The sequence below is a fragment of the Salvelinus fontinalis genome, chromosome 40 (assembly GCF_029448725.1).
Source record: "Salvelinus fontinalis isolate EN_2023a chromosome 40, ASM2944872v1, whole genome shotgun sequence".
NCBI lineage: Eukaryota > Metazoa > Chordata > Actinopteri > Salmoniformes > Salmonidae > Salvelinus > Salvelinus fontinalis.
In genome coordinates, this window is record NC_074704.1 from 7,412,128 (window position 1) to 7,426,643 (window position 14,516).

At 44.4% G+C, this 14,516-nt stretch overlaps 2 protein-coding genes across 2 annotated transcripts in view; both read right to left on the reverse strand.

Annotated features, from left to right (window-relative positions):
- Positions 1-6,378, reverse strand: part of LOC129839230 (polymeric immunoglobulin receptor-like) — a 10,462-nt gene extending 4,084 nt beyond the window's left edge. The window contains exons 1-5 of the mRNA XM_055906542.1: positions 6,336-6,378; positions 5,010-5,333; positions 4,284-4,604; positions 3,736-4,059; positions 2,285-2,401 (exon numbers count right to left, since the gene is read on the reverse strand). Of these exons, the coding sequence (XP_055762517.1) occupies positions 2,285-2,401; positions 3,736-4,059; positions 4,284-4,604; positions 5,010-5,333; positions 6,336-6,378 (1,129 nt within the window). The remainder of the gene's footprint in view (positions 1-2,284; positions 2,402-3,735; positions 4,060-4,283; positions 4,605-5,009; positions 5,334-6,335) is intronic.
- A 1,690-nt stretch (positions 6,379-8,068) lies between these two features.
- LOC129839231 (uncharacterized) overlaps positions 8,069-14,516 on the reverse strand; it is a 21,960-nt gene continuing 15,512 nt past the window's right edge. Inside the window, exon 9 of the mRNA XM_055906543.1 lies at positions 8,069-8,119. Coding sequence (XP_055762518.1) covers positions 8,069-8,119 — 51 coding nt within the window. The remainder of the gene's footprint in view (positions 8,120-14,516) is intronic.

Consider the following 14,516-nt stretch of genomic DNA (forward strand, 5'->3'; position numbering starts at 1 on the left):
ACACTAACCTACCCTCATATCATAACACTAACCTACCCCCATATCATAACACTAACCTACCCCCATATCATAACACTAACCTACCCTCATATCATAACACTAACCTACCCTCATATCATAACACTAACCTACCCCCATATCATAACACTAACCTACCCCCATATCATAACACTAACCTACCCCCATATCATAACACTAACCTACCCTCATATCATAACACTAACCTACCCTCATATCATAACACTAACCTACCCTCATATCATAACACTACATACAGACATGTCTACCACTAACCTACCCTCATATCATAACACTAACCTACCCTCATATCATAACACAACATACAGACATGTCTACCACTAACCTACCCCTCATATCATAACACTAACCTACCCCCATATCAAAACACTAACCTACCCTCATATCATAACACTAACCTACCCTCATATCATAACACTACATACAGACATGTCTACCACTAACCTACCCTCATATCATGACACTAACCTACCCTCATATCATAACACTAACCTACCCCTCATATCATAACACTACATACAGACATGTCTACCACTAACCTACCCTCATATCATAACACTAACCTACCTTCATATCATAACACTACATACAGACATGTCTACCACTAACCTACCCTCATATCATAACACTAACCTACCCCCATATCATAACACTAACCTACCCCCATATCATAACACTAACCTACCCCCATATCATAACACTAACCTACCCTCATATCATAACACTAACCTACCCTCATATCATAACACTAACCTACCCTCATATCATAACACTACATACAGACATGTCTACCACTAACCTACCCTCATATCATAACACTAACCTACCCTCATATCATAACACTAACCTACCCTCATATCATAACACTAACCTACCCTCATATCATAACACTACATACAGACATGTCTACCACTAACCTACCCTCATATCATAACACTAACCTACCCTCATATCATAACACTAACCTACCCTCATATCATAACACTAACCTACCCTCATATCATAACACTAACCTACCCTCATATCATAACACTACATACAGACATGTCTACCACTAACCTACCCTCATATCATAACACTACATACAGACATGTCTACCACTAACCTACCCTCATATCATAACACTAACCTACCCTCATATCATAACACTACATACAGACATGTCTACCACTAACCTACCCTCATATCATAACACTAACCTACCCTCATATCATAACACTACATACAGACATGTCTACCACTAACCTACCCTCATATCATAACACTAACCTACCCTCATATCATAACACTAACCTACCCTCATATCATAACACTAACCTACCCTCATATCATAACACTAACCTACCCTCATATCATAACACTAACCTACCCTCATATCATAACACTAACCTACCCTCATATCATAACACTAACCTACCCTCATATCATAACACTAACCTACCCTTATATCATACTACTAACCTACCCTCATATCATAACACTACATACAGACATGTCTACCACTAACCTACCCTCATATCATAACATTAACCTACCCACATATCATAACACTAACATACCCTCATATCATAACACTAACCTACCCACATATCATAACACTAACCTACCCTTATATCATAATACTAACCTACCCTCATATCATAACATTAACCTACCCTCATATCATACCACTACATACAGACATGTCTACCACTAACCTACCCCTCATATCATAACACTAACCTACCCTCATATCATAACACTAACCTACCCTCATATCATAACACTAACCTACCCTCATATCATAACACTAACCTACCCTCATGTCATAACACTAACCTACCCTCATATCATAACACTACATACAGACATGTCTACCACTAACCTACCCTCATATCATAACACTAACCTACCCTCATATCATAACACTAACCTACCCTCATATCATAACACTATATACAGACATGTCTAACAATAACCTACCCTCATATCATAACACTGACCTACCCTCATATCATAACACTAACCTACCCTCATATCATAACACTAACCTACCCTCATATCATAACACTATATACAGACATGTCTAACAATAACCTACCCTCATATCATAACACTAACCTACCCTCATATCATAACACTAACCTACCCTCATATCATAACACTAACCTACTCTCATATCATAACACTAACCTACCCTCATATCATAACACTACATATAGACAAGTCTAACACTAACCGTTTGAATTTGTAAAAGTTTATTTACCAGATCTGTTGATTGATGATGATGGTGAGATGAAGGTGGCTGTAGTTGTTGTTGTTGTTGTTGTTGTTGTTGTTGTTGTTGTTGTTGTTGTTGTTGTTGTAGTGATGGTTGGTGCCACTGAAAAAATGGAGAGATAGATACAGTGTGGGAGGGAGGGAGGGAGGGAGGGAGGGAGGGAGGGAGGGAGAAACAGAGAGTGATGTAGAGAGATAGATACAGTGCTTGATACATATTGCTGTACTTTTCCTCTCTAGACAGACAGATGTAAAGACAGGGAGGTTCCTCTTGTTCCTGTTGAAGTCTGTTAGTTCTACTTTACCTCAACATATCTCTCTCTCCCCCTCTCCCCCCTCTCCCCCCTCTCCCCCCTCTCCCTCTCTCTCCCCCCTCTCTCTCTCTCTCTCTCTCTCTCTCTCTCTCTCTCTCTCTCTCTCTCTCTCTCTCTCTCTCTCTCTCTCTCTCTCTCTCTCTCTCTCTCTCTCTCTCTCTCTCTCTCTCTCTCTCTCTCTCTCTCTCTCTCTCTCTCTCTCTCTCTCTGCAGGTTTGATGATGACATTCATACTGAAACTTGGGGTTTTATATGTTGAACACATGACTGCTTAGTGATACTGAGACATATATAGAAACACACAGTTATTACAGAGGAAGTTACAGTGTTCTGGTCCAGTGTCTTTTCACTCCACTACAAACACACAGACACACCCAGCCTCCAGTAACACACTGACTGCCTGCTGTCCACCACTGAACAACTACTACTGATGAGATGTTTAGTTCAATGCTACATTTCACTAATCTGGTTGTTGACATTTAATAACAGTTAATAACAGTTAATAACAGTTAATAACAGTTAATAACAATTAATAACAGTTAATAACAACATATTTCAGAAGGTTCTAGATGTGATTACTATTTTACGGCTATATCTTATTTACATTGTCAGCCATAACAAACCGTAGTTATTGTTACCTTATAGACTGATATAGTAGACTGCTATATATTATTTACATTGTCAGACATAATATTCTGTAGTTATTGTTATCTAATTGACTGATATAGTAGACTGCTATATATTATTTACATTGTCAGACATTACAAACCGTAGTTATTGTTACCTTATAGACTGATATAGTAGACTGCTAGATATTATTTACATTGTCAGACATAATATTCTCTAGTTATTGTTATCTAATTGACTGATATAATAGAAAGCTATGTATATTACTGTCATTGTCAGACATAACATAGCTACAGTTACATAGTTACTGCAGGTGTACAGCATGGAAAGCAGAGGCGGCTGGTGGAGAAATAGGAGGATCGGCTCATCTTAATGGCTGAAATGGAATGGATGTAACAGTATCGGACCTCCGTTCCAGTCCAGCCATTACAATGAGCACTTCCTCCGATATCTCCTTCCACCAGCCACCACTGATGTAAAGAGTTGATCCACTGACCCACAGAGAGGATAAATCTAGTGTAGTCTGCAGATCTCCATCTTCTATCAGATCCACACCAGTATGTCCCAGAATCCTCTGTTCTCAGCTCTTTGATGTGCACTGTGAAGACTGATGTTCTGGGGTTATCCCTCAGGGAAAACCTGCCTTTAAACACAACTTCCTTTTGTACAATAGTTCTTACTTTATCTGCACAGATTAAAGGACTGTCCCCTTTACAGAAGAACTTTTCATTACTCTTATGGTCGTCTGGATATTTCCAAGTAAGCCTGGCAGTCACCCCCACCTGTCCAGTCACATTGATTGGTTTGACGTCCCTCCAATCTGTCAATGACATAAACCTGTTCAGTCGTCTTAACATATTATGAGAACTTGTCGTCAACTTGCCTACCTGGTTAAATAAAGGTGAATTTAAAAAATATATATAAAAAAAAATAGGACGTTCCTCCAGTCTGTCAATGGCATGTACATTGTTTTGATACATTAGCTGTGATTAGCTGTGAAAAGACCTTTGCTCAAATAACACACTTGTAGAAATGGTCACTTACCAGTAACATGCAGTTGTACCTGTGTAATCAGTGAAATGTAACTAGCTACGACTCCACACCAGTAGGTCCCAGTATCATCTTCAGTCAGGTCCCTGATGGTCACTGTGGAGAATCTCTCTCTTCTGTTGTCAGACACAGAGAAACGACCAGCTTCTGCAGTTGTCTGGTGAGCAGCGATCATATAAACACAAGACTTGAGGTCATTGCTTTCCTTGCAGAAATACTTGATGCTGTACTCATGGTCCTCTGGATAGTTGCATATGATGGTAGCTTCTCCTCCCAGAAAGGCCGTCTCTGTGACTGACTTCTCACAGCAGTCATCTGTCAATAGGAACACACATCACAACCGTAGTCTACTACTATAGACTGACTATAGACCGACTTGTCACAGCAGTCATCTGTCAATAGGAACACACATCACAACCTTAGTCTAGTACTATAGACTGACTTCTCACAGCAGTCATCTGTCAATAGGAACACACATCACAACCTTAGTCTAATACTATAGACCGACTTCTCACAGCAGTCATCTGTCAATAGGAACACTCATCACAATCTTAGTCTAGTACTATAGACTGACTTCTCACAGCAGTCACCTGTCAATAGGAACACACATCACAACCTTAGTCTAGTACTATAGACTGACTTCATTGACTAGTGGTACTGATCATGTAATAACATATGTAGCTAATTTAATTTAATAAAGTTAAAGTAAAAGTCTCTCACCCTCCTTCACATCCAGCTCTACCTTGGTATAACTGTCAGGTGAAGCAGGTTTGTCCACTCCACACCAGTAGGTCCCTTCATCTTGACTGGTCAGTTGTCTGATGATCACCTTGAAGTATTTTCTTCCAGTGATGTCATACAGAGAGAATCTACCACTGTGGAACCAGGTGTTCTTCAATCCAGTTCTGATTTGATCCTTACAACTCCAACTGTTCTGCCCCACGCAAAAATATTTGTCATGACTTCTGTCTAATATGTAATAATCACAGTCGATGATGACAGTTCCTCCAGAGTATCCTGTCACTTTGAAGGAGCTCAAACAACCTGTCAGTCAGACAAGAGAAAATACCTCTTGGTTTAGTGTTTTGTAATACCACTTACAGTTAGGACTCCTACACTATCCTCACGTTACACACACACACACACACACACACACACACACACACACACACACACACACACACACACACACACACACACACACACACACACACACACACACACACACACACACACACACACACACACACACACACACACACACACACACACACTGTCACGAATCCCGCTTCCTGAGTCTGTGTTTGCCTGTGTTTCTGTCCTGGAGTGTGTTTCCGGTGTCCTGGAACGCACCCTGTCTGGTTGCCGGGCGAATTAGCTTGTTGGGAGATTGATGTTCACCCGCACCTGTATCCCATCAGTAATCTGCACACCTGTCCTGATCATCACCTCTCCCCTTCAAAAGCTCTGACCTGACATCCATTCCCTGCGGATCGTTAGCCAAGAACAGTATGTTGTGCCCACGAACCAGCCTCCAGTTTATAGAGTTTGTTTTGTTTTGTTTTATTGTTTTGTACGTCTTGCTTGACTTTAACTTACCGCCGTTTGTTTTGTTTACAGCCATTCACCCGGAACCCATACCCCATCCCTGTCTGCTCGTCGCCAGTGTGTTGTTATCCATTGGATCTGCCTATCCACTCCCATCAACCCACCTCCGCTGTCCGCTCCTCCACCCGGAACTATCTACCTCCACGTTCTCATTGATTAATAAATACTCACCATCTTTTTACTCACCTTGTCCTGGTCTGCTTCTGGGTCCAATTCTGGTAAACCGTGACACACACACACACACACACACACACACACACACACACACACACACACACACACACACACACACACACACACACACACACACACACACACACACACACACACACACACACACACACACAGTAGTGTGTCCTGATCTGTAGTAGCAGCCTTTATTAGAAGACTAACTGGATGTTATTACATTGTTATAGAGAGTTATAACAAGCGTATTACCTGTCATGAAGGAGAGGATGATGACTATCAGCAGGATCCTCATCTTGTTGTGTTCTCTCCAGGTTGGTCCAGTTGTTTATAGGTCCTGATATAATGTTGTGTTCTCTCCAGGTTGGTCCAGGTGTCTATAGGTCCTGATATAATGTTGAGTTCTCTCCAGGTTGGTCCAGGTGTCTATAGGTCCTGATATAATGCTGTGTTCTCTCCAGGTTGGTCCAGGTGTCTATAGGTCCTGATATAATGTTGTGTTCTCTCCAGGTTGGTCCAGGTGTCTATAGGTCCTGATATAATGCTGTGTTCTCTCCAGGTTGGTCCAGGTGTCTATAGGTCCTGATATAATGCTGTGTGTCCAAGTCTACAACTCTCTCTGTTCTCTCTCTACTTATAGGAACTTAAATACAAACTTAATGTACTTAATGTACTCTCTCTCTCTCTCTCTGCCCCTCCCTCTCTCTAACTCACTCTTTGCGCTGGTACAATTATGTACTTCCCTATTTCTGCATCTCTCTCTCTCTCTACTAGTTCAAACCCTCCTACCACATGTTATTTCTGACAGCCCCTCCCTCTTCCTCCTTAACCAATCAAATCTATGTTCCTACATCACACAGTAGAGAGAGGGAGAGAGAGAGGGAGGGTGAGAGAGAGAGAGAGTCCTCTATGGATCATAGCACAGAAACACATTCAAACACAGGAGAGAAACAGAGTTATTCTACCACTGGAGGGCAGTCTCCCTCCATCTCTCTCTCCCTCCAGCTCTCTCTCCCTCCATCTCTCTCTCCCTCCAGCTCTCTCTCCCTCCATCTCTCTCTCCCTCCAGCTCTCTCTCCCTCCAGCTCTCTCTCCCTCCAGCTCTCTCTCCCTCCAGCTCTCTCTCCCTCCAGCTCTCTCTCTCTCCCTCCATCTCTCTCTCCCTCCATATATCTCTCAATCTCAGCTCTGTGCTTCTAATGACAGTGGTACATGCTGATGAGACAGGTACAGAGTGACAGGTACTGAGTTTACTGACAGCACCAGTGGAGGCTGGTGAGGGGAGGACTACTTATAGTAATGGTTAGAATGGGGCGTATCAAATACATAAATATATTGGTGCTTTATTGATAAATACACATAGTCTCATTTCCCAGTTGTCATGACTGTCCTGTGAGGATCAGACTGATGGGGGGTGACAGTAACCAGGCCTCTCTCTCTCTAACAGAGAGGAGAGGGGGAGCTGTTGATTCGTCACCTTCACACCCTGCTGTAAATCTCTGGAGGGGGAAACTTTGTCTCTCTACCCTTTAGTATTGGGATTGGAATGTCTTTTGTCTAGAGAGACTTTTGCCCAAAACTCTAACTTTGGAACAGTATTTCTAACATCCGAATGTAGAATGTATATGTCAAGTTTCCCTCCAATAGACACTGTAAAATGAAGATAATATTTTTGTTAAGAATTTGATTCAAATTTTCTAACGAGTACATAGTTTTGATGATACATTGCCCAGTAAGTAGCCACGCCTGAGGGACCTCAGAGAGCGTTTCAGCATGAGGGTAACACCCCATTTTTACCAGAGTGTATAAAGGATTGGCTAAGAATTAACATATCAGACCAGAACATTTCTGTGTTGCTGCATGCGTGTAAAGTGGGCAGGAGCTGAACCCTGAAAAATCAATCTTTAGACCAGAAAGACGTGAGACCATGGAAACGGTTAGAACTTAACCTCAACACGAGGTGAAGAAGATAAACTCACCTTCCTTTAGACCAGAGAGACGAAGAGCTGCAGCTCATGTCCATCTTGGTCCGAATCCTGAGTGCCAACACAAGGAGGAAGAGGCGAGAAGCTCACCTCAGACAATCACTGGTACAGCTGCTTAGCTGTCTTAAGTCAGATATCAAGAAAAACGAATATAAAGGACTATCTTGCTATGCTCATCACCAACTCTCATCACTGTTGACATGGCTGGTTATCTTCCAAGGTGAACAACAGTAGAAGACGGGAAAGGGAAACCCCTTTCGGGCAATCAGAGCCAAACAGCTGGAAGGTCAACAACTTTCCGAAAAGACTTATTTCCGACCGAGATAAACAAAGAACAGCATTCAACACGTAAATACATTCATTATTTCTTATACCGAATGGGCGGTGGTTCGTGTGCAAAGTATGCAATTAATGGGAGAATAGTTATGGAATGTGACCATGATAAGTGTCCATTTCAAGCCGTCATATCTTGTTAGTCCACTAGGGACTTTTGTCTCATGCAAGTATGTGTGTGTTCTGTTATTATTTAGTTAGTTAGTAATTGTTAGTAAATTGTATAGTACTGAATAATGATCAAGGTTGGGGTTCTTGCAGATCCAAGAAGGTTACGACTGTTCAGAATGAGAATTGATATGAGGTAATGATTAATAAGTGACTGTTCAGAATGAGACTGATATGAGGTAATAATTAATAAGTGACTGTTCAGAAAGAGAATTGATATGAGGTCATGATTAATAAGTGACTGTTCAGAATGAGACTGATATGAGGTAATAATTAATAAGTGACTGTTCAGAATGAGACTGATATGAGGTAATGATTAATAAGTGACTGTTCAGAATGAGACTGATATCAGGTAATAATTAATAAGTGACTGTTCAGAATGAGACTGATATGAGGTAATAATTAATAAGTGACTGTTCAGAATGAGACTGATATGAGGTAATAAATAATAAGTGACTGTTCAGAATGAGACTGATATGAGGTAATAATTAAAGTGACTGTTATTGATATATATCTTATATAGCTTCTATATATAGCTTCTAGAGTATTTGGGAGATGATAACTCATTAAACAACTTATTCCGTGGTGCCCCAAATCTTAATGAGTTAATTGTTTCATGATTAATTTAATTGGGTAACAATTAAACATAGTTAGTGGATTTAAGCAAAAACATTCATCAGATTAATGAAAGTCAAGTCACGACAGTCAAGTGGAGTAAAAAACTGTAGCATAGTGGAGACAGGCTGGATCTCTGGGGAAGTTGACAGTAGTATAGTGGAGACAGGCTGGATCTCTGGGGGAAGTTGACAGTAGCATACTGGAGACAGGCTGGATCTCTGGGGAAGTTGACAGTAACATAGTGGAGACAGGTTGGATCTCAGGGGAAGTTGATAGTAGCATAGTGGAGACAGGCTGGATCTCTGGTGAAGTTGACAGTAGCATAGTGGAGACAGGCTGGATCTCTGGGGAAGTTGACAGTATCATAGTGGAGACAGGCTGGATCTCAGGGGAAGTTGACAGTAGCATAGTGGAGACAGGCTGGATCTCTGGGGAAGTTGACAGTAGTATAGTGGAGACAGGCTGGATCTCTGGGGAAGTTGACAGTAGCATAGTGGAGACAGGCTGGATCTCTGGGGAAGTTGACAGTAGCATAGTGGAGACAGGCTGGATCTCTGGGGAAGTTGACAGTAGTATAGTGGAGTCAGGCTGGATCTCTGGGGATGTTGACAGTAGTATAGTGGAGACATGCTGGATCTCTAGGGAAGTTGACAGTAGTATAGTGGAGACAGGCTGGATCTCTGGGGATGTTGACAGTAGTATACTGGAGACAGGCTGTATCTCTGGGGATGTTGACAGTAGTTTACTGGAGTCAGGCTGTATCTCTGGGGATGTTGACAGTAGCATAGTGGAGACAGGCTGGGTCTCTGGGGAAGTTGACAGTAGCATAGTGGAGACAGGCTGGATCTCTAGGGAAGTTGACAGTAGCATAGTGGAGACAGGCTGGATCTCTAGGGAAGTTGACAGTAGCATAGTGGAGACAGGCTGGATCTCTGGGGAAGTTGACAGTAGCATAGTGGAGTCAGGCTGGATCTCAGGGGAAGTTGACAGTAGCGTAGTGGAGACAAGCTGGATCTCTAGGGAAGTTGACAGTAGCATAGTGGAGACAGGCTGGATCTCTGGGGAAGTTGACAGTAGAATAGTGGAGACAGGCTGGATCTCTGGGGAAGTTGACAGTAGCATACTGGAGACAGGCTGGATCTCTTGGGATGTTGACAGTAGTATACTGGAGACAGGCTGTATCTCTGGGGATGTTGACAGTAGTATAGTGGAGACAGGCTGGATCTCTGGGGAAGTTGACAGTAGTATAGTGGAGACAGGCTGGATCTCTGGGCAAGTTGACAGTAGTATAGTGGAGACAGGCTGGATCTCTGGGGAAGTTGACAGTAGCATAGTGGAGACAGGCTGGATCTCTGGGGAAGTTGACAGTAGCATAGTGGAGTCAGGCTGGATCTCAGGGGAAGTTGACAGTAGCGTAGTGGAGACAAGCTGGATCTCTAGGGAAGTTGACAGTAGCATAGTGGAGACAGGCTGGATCTCTGGGGAAGTTGACAGTAGAATAGTGGAGACAGGCTGGATCTCTGGGGAAGTTGACAGTAGCATACTGGAGACAGGCTGGATCTCTGGGGAAGTTGACAGTAGCATAGTGGAGACAGGCTGGATCTCTGGGGAAGTTGACAGTAGTATGGTGGAGACAGGCTGGATCTCTTGGGATGTTGACAGTAGTATACTGGAGACAGGCTGTATCTCTGGGGATGTTGACAGCAGTATAGTGGAGACAGGCTGGATCTCTGGGGAAGTTGACAGTAGTATAGTGGAGTCAGGCTGGATCTCTGGGGATGTTGACAGTAGTATAGTGGAGACATGCTGGATCTCTAGGGAAGTTGACAGTAGTATAGTGGAGACAGGCTAAATCTCTGGGGATGTTGACAGTAGTATACTGGAGACAGGCTGTATCTCTGGGGATGTTGACAGTAGCATAGTGGAGACAGGCTGGGTCTCTGGGGATGTTGACAGTAGTATACTGGAGACAGGCTGTATCTCTCGGGATGTTGACAGTAGCATAGTGGAGACAGGCTGGATCTCTGGGGAAGTTGACAGTAGTATAGTGGAGACAGGCTGGATGTCTGGAGAAGTTGACAGTAGCATAGTGGAGTCAGGATGGATCTCTGGGGAAGTTGACAGTAGCATAGTGGAGACAGGCTGGATCTTTGGGGAAGTTGACAGTAGCATAGTGGAGACAGGCTGGATCTCTGGGGAAGTTGACAGTGGCATACTGGAGACAGGCTGGATCTCTGGGGAAGTTGACAGTAGCATAGTGGAGACAGGTTGGATCTCAGGGGAAGTTGACAGTAGCATAGTGGAGACAGGCTGGATCTCAGGGGAAGTTGACAGTAGCATAGTGGAGACAGGCTGGATCTCTGGGGAAGTTGACAGTAGCATAGTGGAGACAGGCTGGATCTCAGGGGAAGTTGACAGTAGCATAGTGGAGACAGGCTGGATCTCTGGGGAAGTTGACAGTAGTATAGTGGAGACAGGCTGGATCTCAGGGGAAGTTGACAGTAGCATAGTGGAGACAGGCTGGATCTCTGGGGAAGTTGACAGTAGCATAGTGGAGACAGGCTGGATCTCTGGGGATGTTGACAGTATCATAGTGGAGACAGGCTGGATCTCTGGGGAAGTTGACAGTACCATAGTGGAGACAGGCTGGATCTCTGGGGAAGTTGACAGCATCATAGTGGAGACAGGCTGGATCTCAGGGGAAGTTGACAGTAGCATAGTGGAGACAGGCTGGATCTCTGGGGAAGTTGACAGTAGCATAGTGGAGACAGGCTGGATCTCAGGGGAAGTTGACAGTAGCATAGTGGAGACAGGCTGGATCTCTGGGGAAGTTGACAGTAGTATAGTGGAGACAGGCTGGATCTCTGGGGAAGTTGACAGTAGTATAGTGGAGACAGGCTGGATCTCTGGGGAAGTTGACAGTAGCATAGTGGAGACAGGCTGGATCTCTGGGGAAGTTGACTGTAGCATAGTGGAGTCAGGCTGGATCTCAGGGGAAGTTGACAGTAGCGTAGTGGAGACAGGCTGGATCTCTAGGGAAGTTGACAGTAGCATACTGGAGACAGGCTGGATCTCTGGAGAAGTTGACAGTAGCATAGTGGAGACAGGCTGGATCTCTAGGGAAGTTGACAGTAGTATAGTGGAGTCAGGATGGATCTCTGGGGATGTTGACAGTAGTATAGTGGAGACATGCTGGATCTCTAGGGAAGTTGACAGTAGTATAGTGGAGACAGGCTGGATCTCTGGGGATGTTGACAGTAGTATACTGGAGAAAGGCTGTATCTCTGGGGATGTTGACAGTAGTTTACTGGAGTCAGGCTGTATCTCTGGGGATGTTGACAGTAGCATAGTGGAGACAGGCTGGGTCTCTGGGGAAGTTGACAGTAGCATAGTGGAGACAGGCTGGATCTCTAGGGAAGTTGACAGTAGCATAGTGGAGACAGGCTGGATCTCTAGGGAAGTTGACAGTAGCATAGTGGAGACAGGCTGGGTCTCTGGGGAAGTTGACAGTAGCATAGTGGAGACAGGCTGGATCTCTGGGGAAGTTGACTGTAGCATAGTGGAGTCAGGCTGGATCTCAGGGGAAGTTGACAGTAGCGTAGTGGAGACAGGCTGGATCTCTAGGGAAGTTGACAGTAGCATACTGGAGACAGGCTGGATCTCTGGAGAAGTTGACAGTAGCATAGTGGAGACAGGCTGGATCTCTAGGGAAGTTGACAGTAGTATAGTGGAGTCAGGCTGGATCTCTGGGGATGTTGACAGTAGTATAGTGGAGACATGCTGGATCTCTAGGGAAGTTGACAGTAGTATAGTGGAGACAGGCTGGATCTCTGGGGATGTTGACAGTAGTATACTGGAGACAGGCTGTATCTCTGGGGATGTTGACAGTAGTTTACTGGAGTCAGGCTGTATCTCTGGGGATGTTGACAGTAGCATAGTGGAGACAGGCTGGGTCTCTGGGGAAGTTGACAGTAGCATAGTGGAGACAGGCTGGATCTCTAGGGAAGTTGACAGTAGCATAGTGGAGACAGGCTGGATCTCTAGGGAAGTTGACAGTAAAATAGTGGAGACAGGCTGGATCTCGGGGGAAGTTGACAGTAGCATAGTGGAGTCAGGCTGGATCTCAGGGGAAGTTGACAGTAGCGTAGTGGAGACAAGCTGGATCTCTAGGGAAGTTGACAGTAGCATAGTGGAGACAGGCTGGATCTCTGGGGAAGTTGACAGTAGAATAGTGGAGACAGGCTGGATCTCTGGGGAAGTTGACAGTAGCATACTGGAGACAGGCTGGATCTCTTGGGATGTTGACAGTAGTATACTGGAGACAGGCTGTATCTCTGGGGATGTTGACAGTAGTATAGTGGAGACAGGCTGGATCTCTGGGGAAGTTGACAGTACCATAGTGGAGACAGGCTGGATCTCTGGGGAAGTTGACAGCATCATAGTGGAGACAGGCTGGATCTCAGGGGAAGTTGACAGTAGCATAGTGGAGACAGGCTGGATCTCTGGGGAAGTTGACAGTAGCATAGTGGAGACAGGCTGGATCTCAGGGGAAGTTGACAGTAGCATAGTGGAGACAGGCTGGATCTCTGGGGAAGTTGACAGTAGTATAGTGGAGACAGGCTGGATCTCTGGGGAAGTTGACAGTAGTATAGTGGAGACAGGCTGGATCTCTGGGGAAGTTGACAGTAGCATAGTGGAGACAGGCTGGATCTCTGGGGAAGTTGACTGTAGCATAGTGGAGTCAGGCTGGATCTCAGGGGAAGTTGACAGTAGCGTAGTGGAGACAGGCTGGATCTCTAGGGAAGTTGACAGTAGCATACTGGAGACAGGCTGGATCTCTGGAGAAGTTGACAGTAGCATAGTGGAGACAGGCTGGATCTCTAGGGAAGTTGACAGTAGTATAGTGGAGTCAGGATGGATCTCTGGGGATGTTGACAGTAGTATAGTGGAGACATGCTGGATCTCTAGGGAAGTTGACAGTAGTATAGTGGAGACAGGCTGGATCTCTGGGGATGTTGACAGTAGTATACTGGAGACAGGCTGTATCTCTGGGGATGTTGACAGTAGTTTACTGGAGTCAGGCTGTATCTCTGGGGATGTTGACAGTAGCATAGTGGAGACAGGCTGGGTCTCTGGGGAAGTTGACAGTAGCATAGTGGAGACAGGCTGGATCTCTAGGGAAGTTGACAGTAGCATAGTGGAGACAGGCTGGATCTCTAGGGAAGTTGACAGTAGCATAGTGGAGACAGGCTGGGTCTCTGGGGAAGTTGACAGTAGCATAGTGGAGACAGGCTGGATCTCTGGGGAAGTTGACTGTAGCATAGTGGAG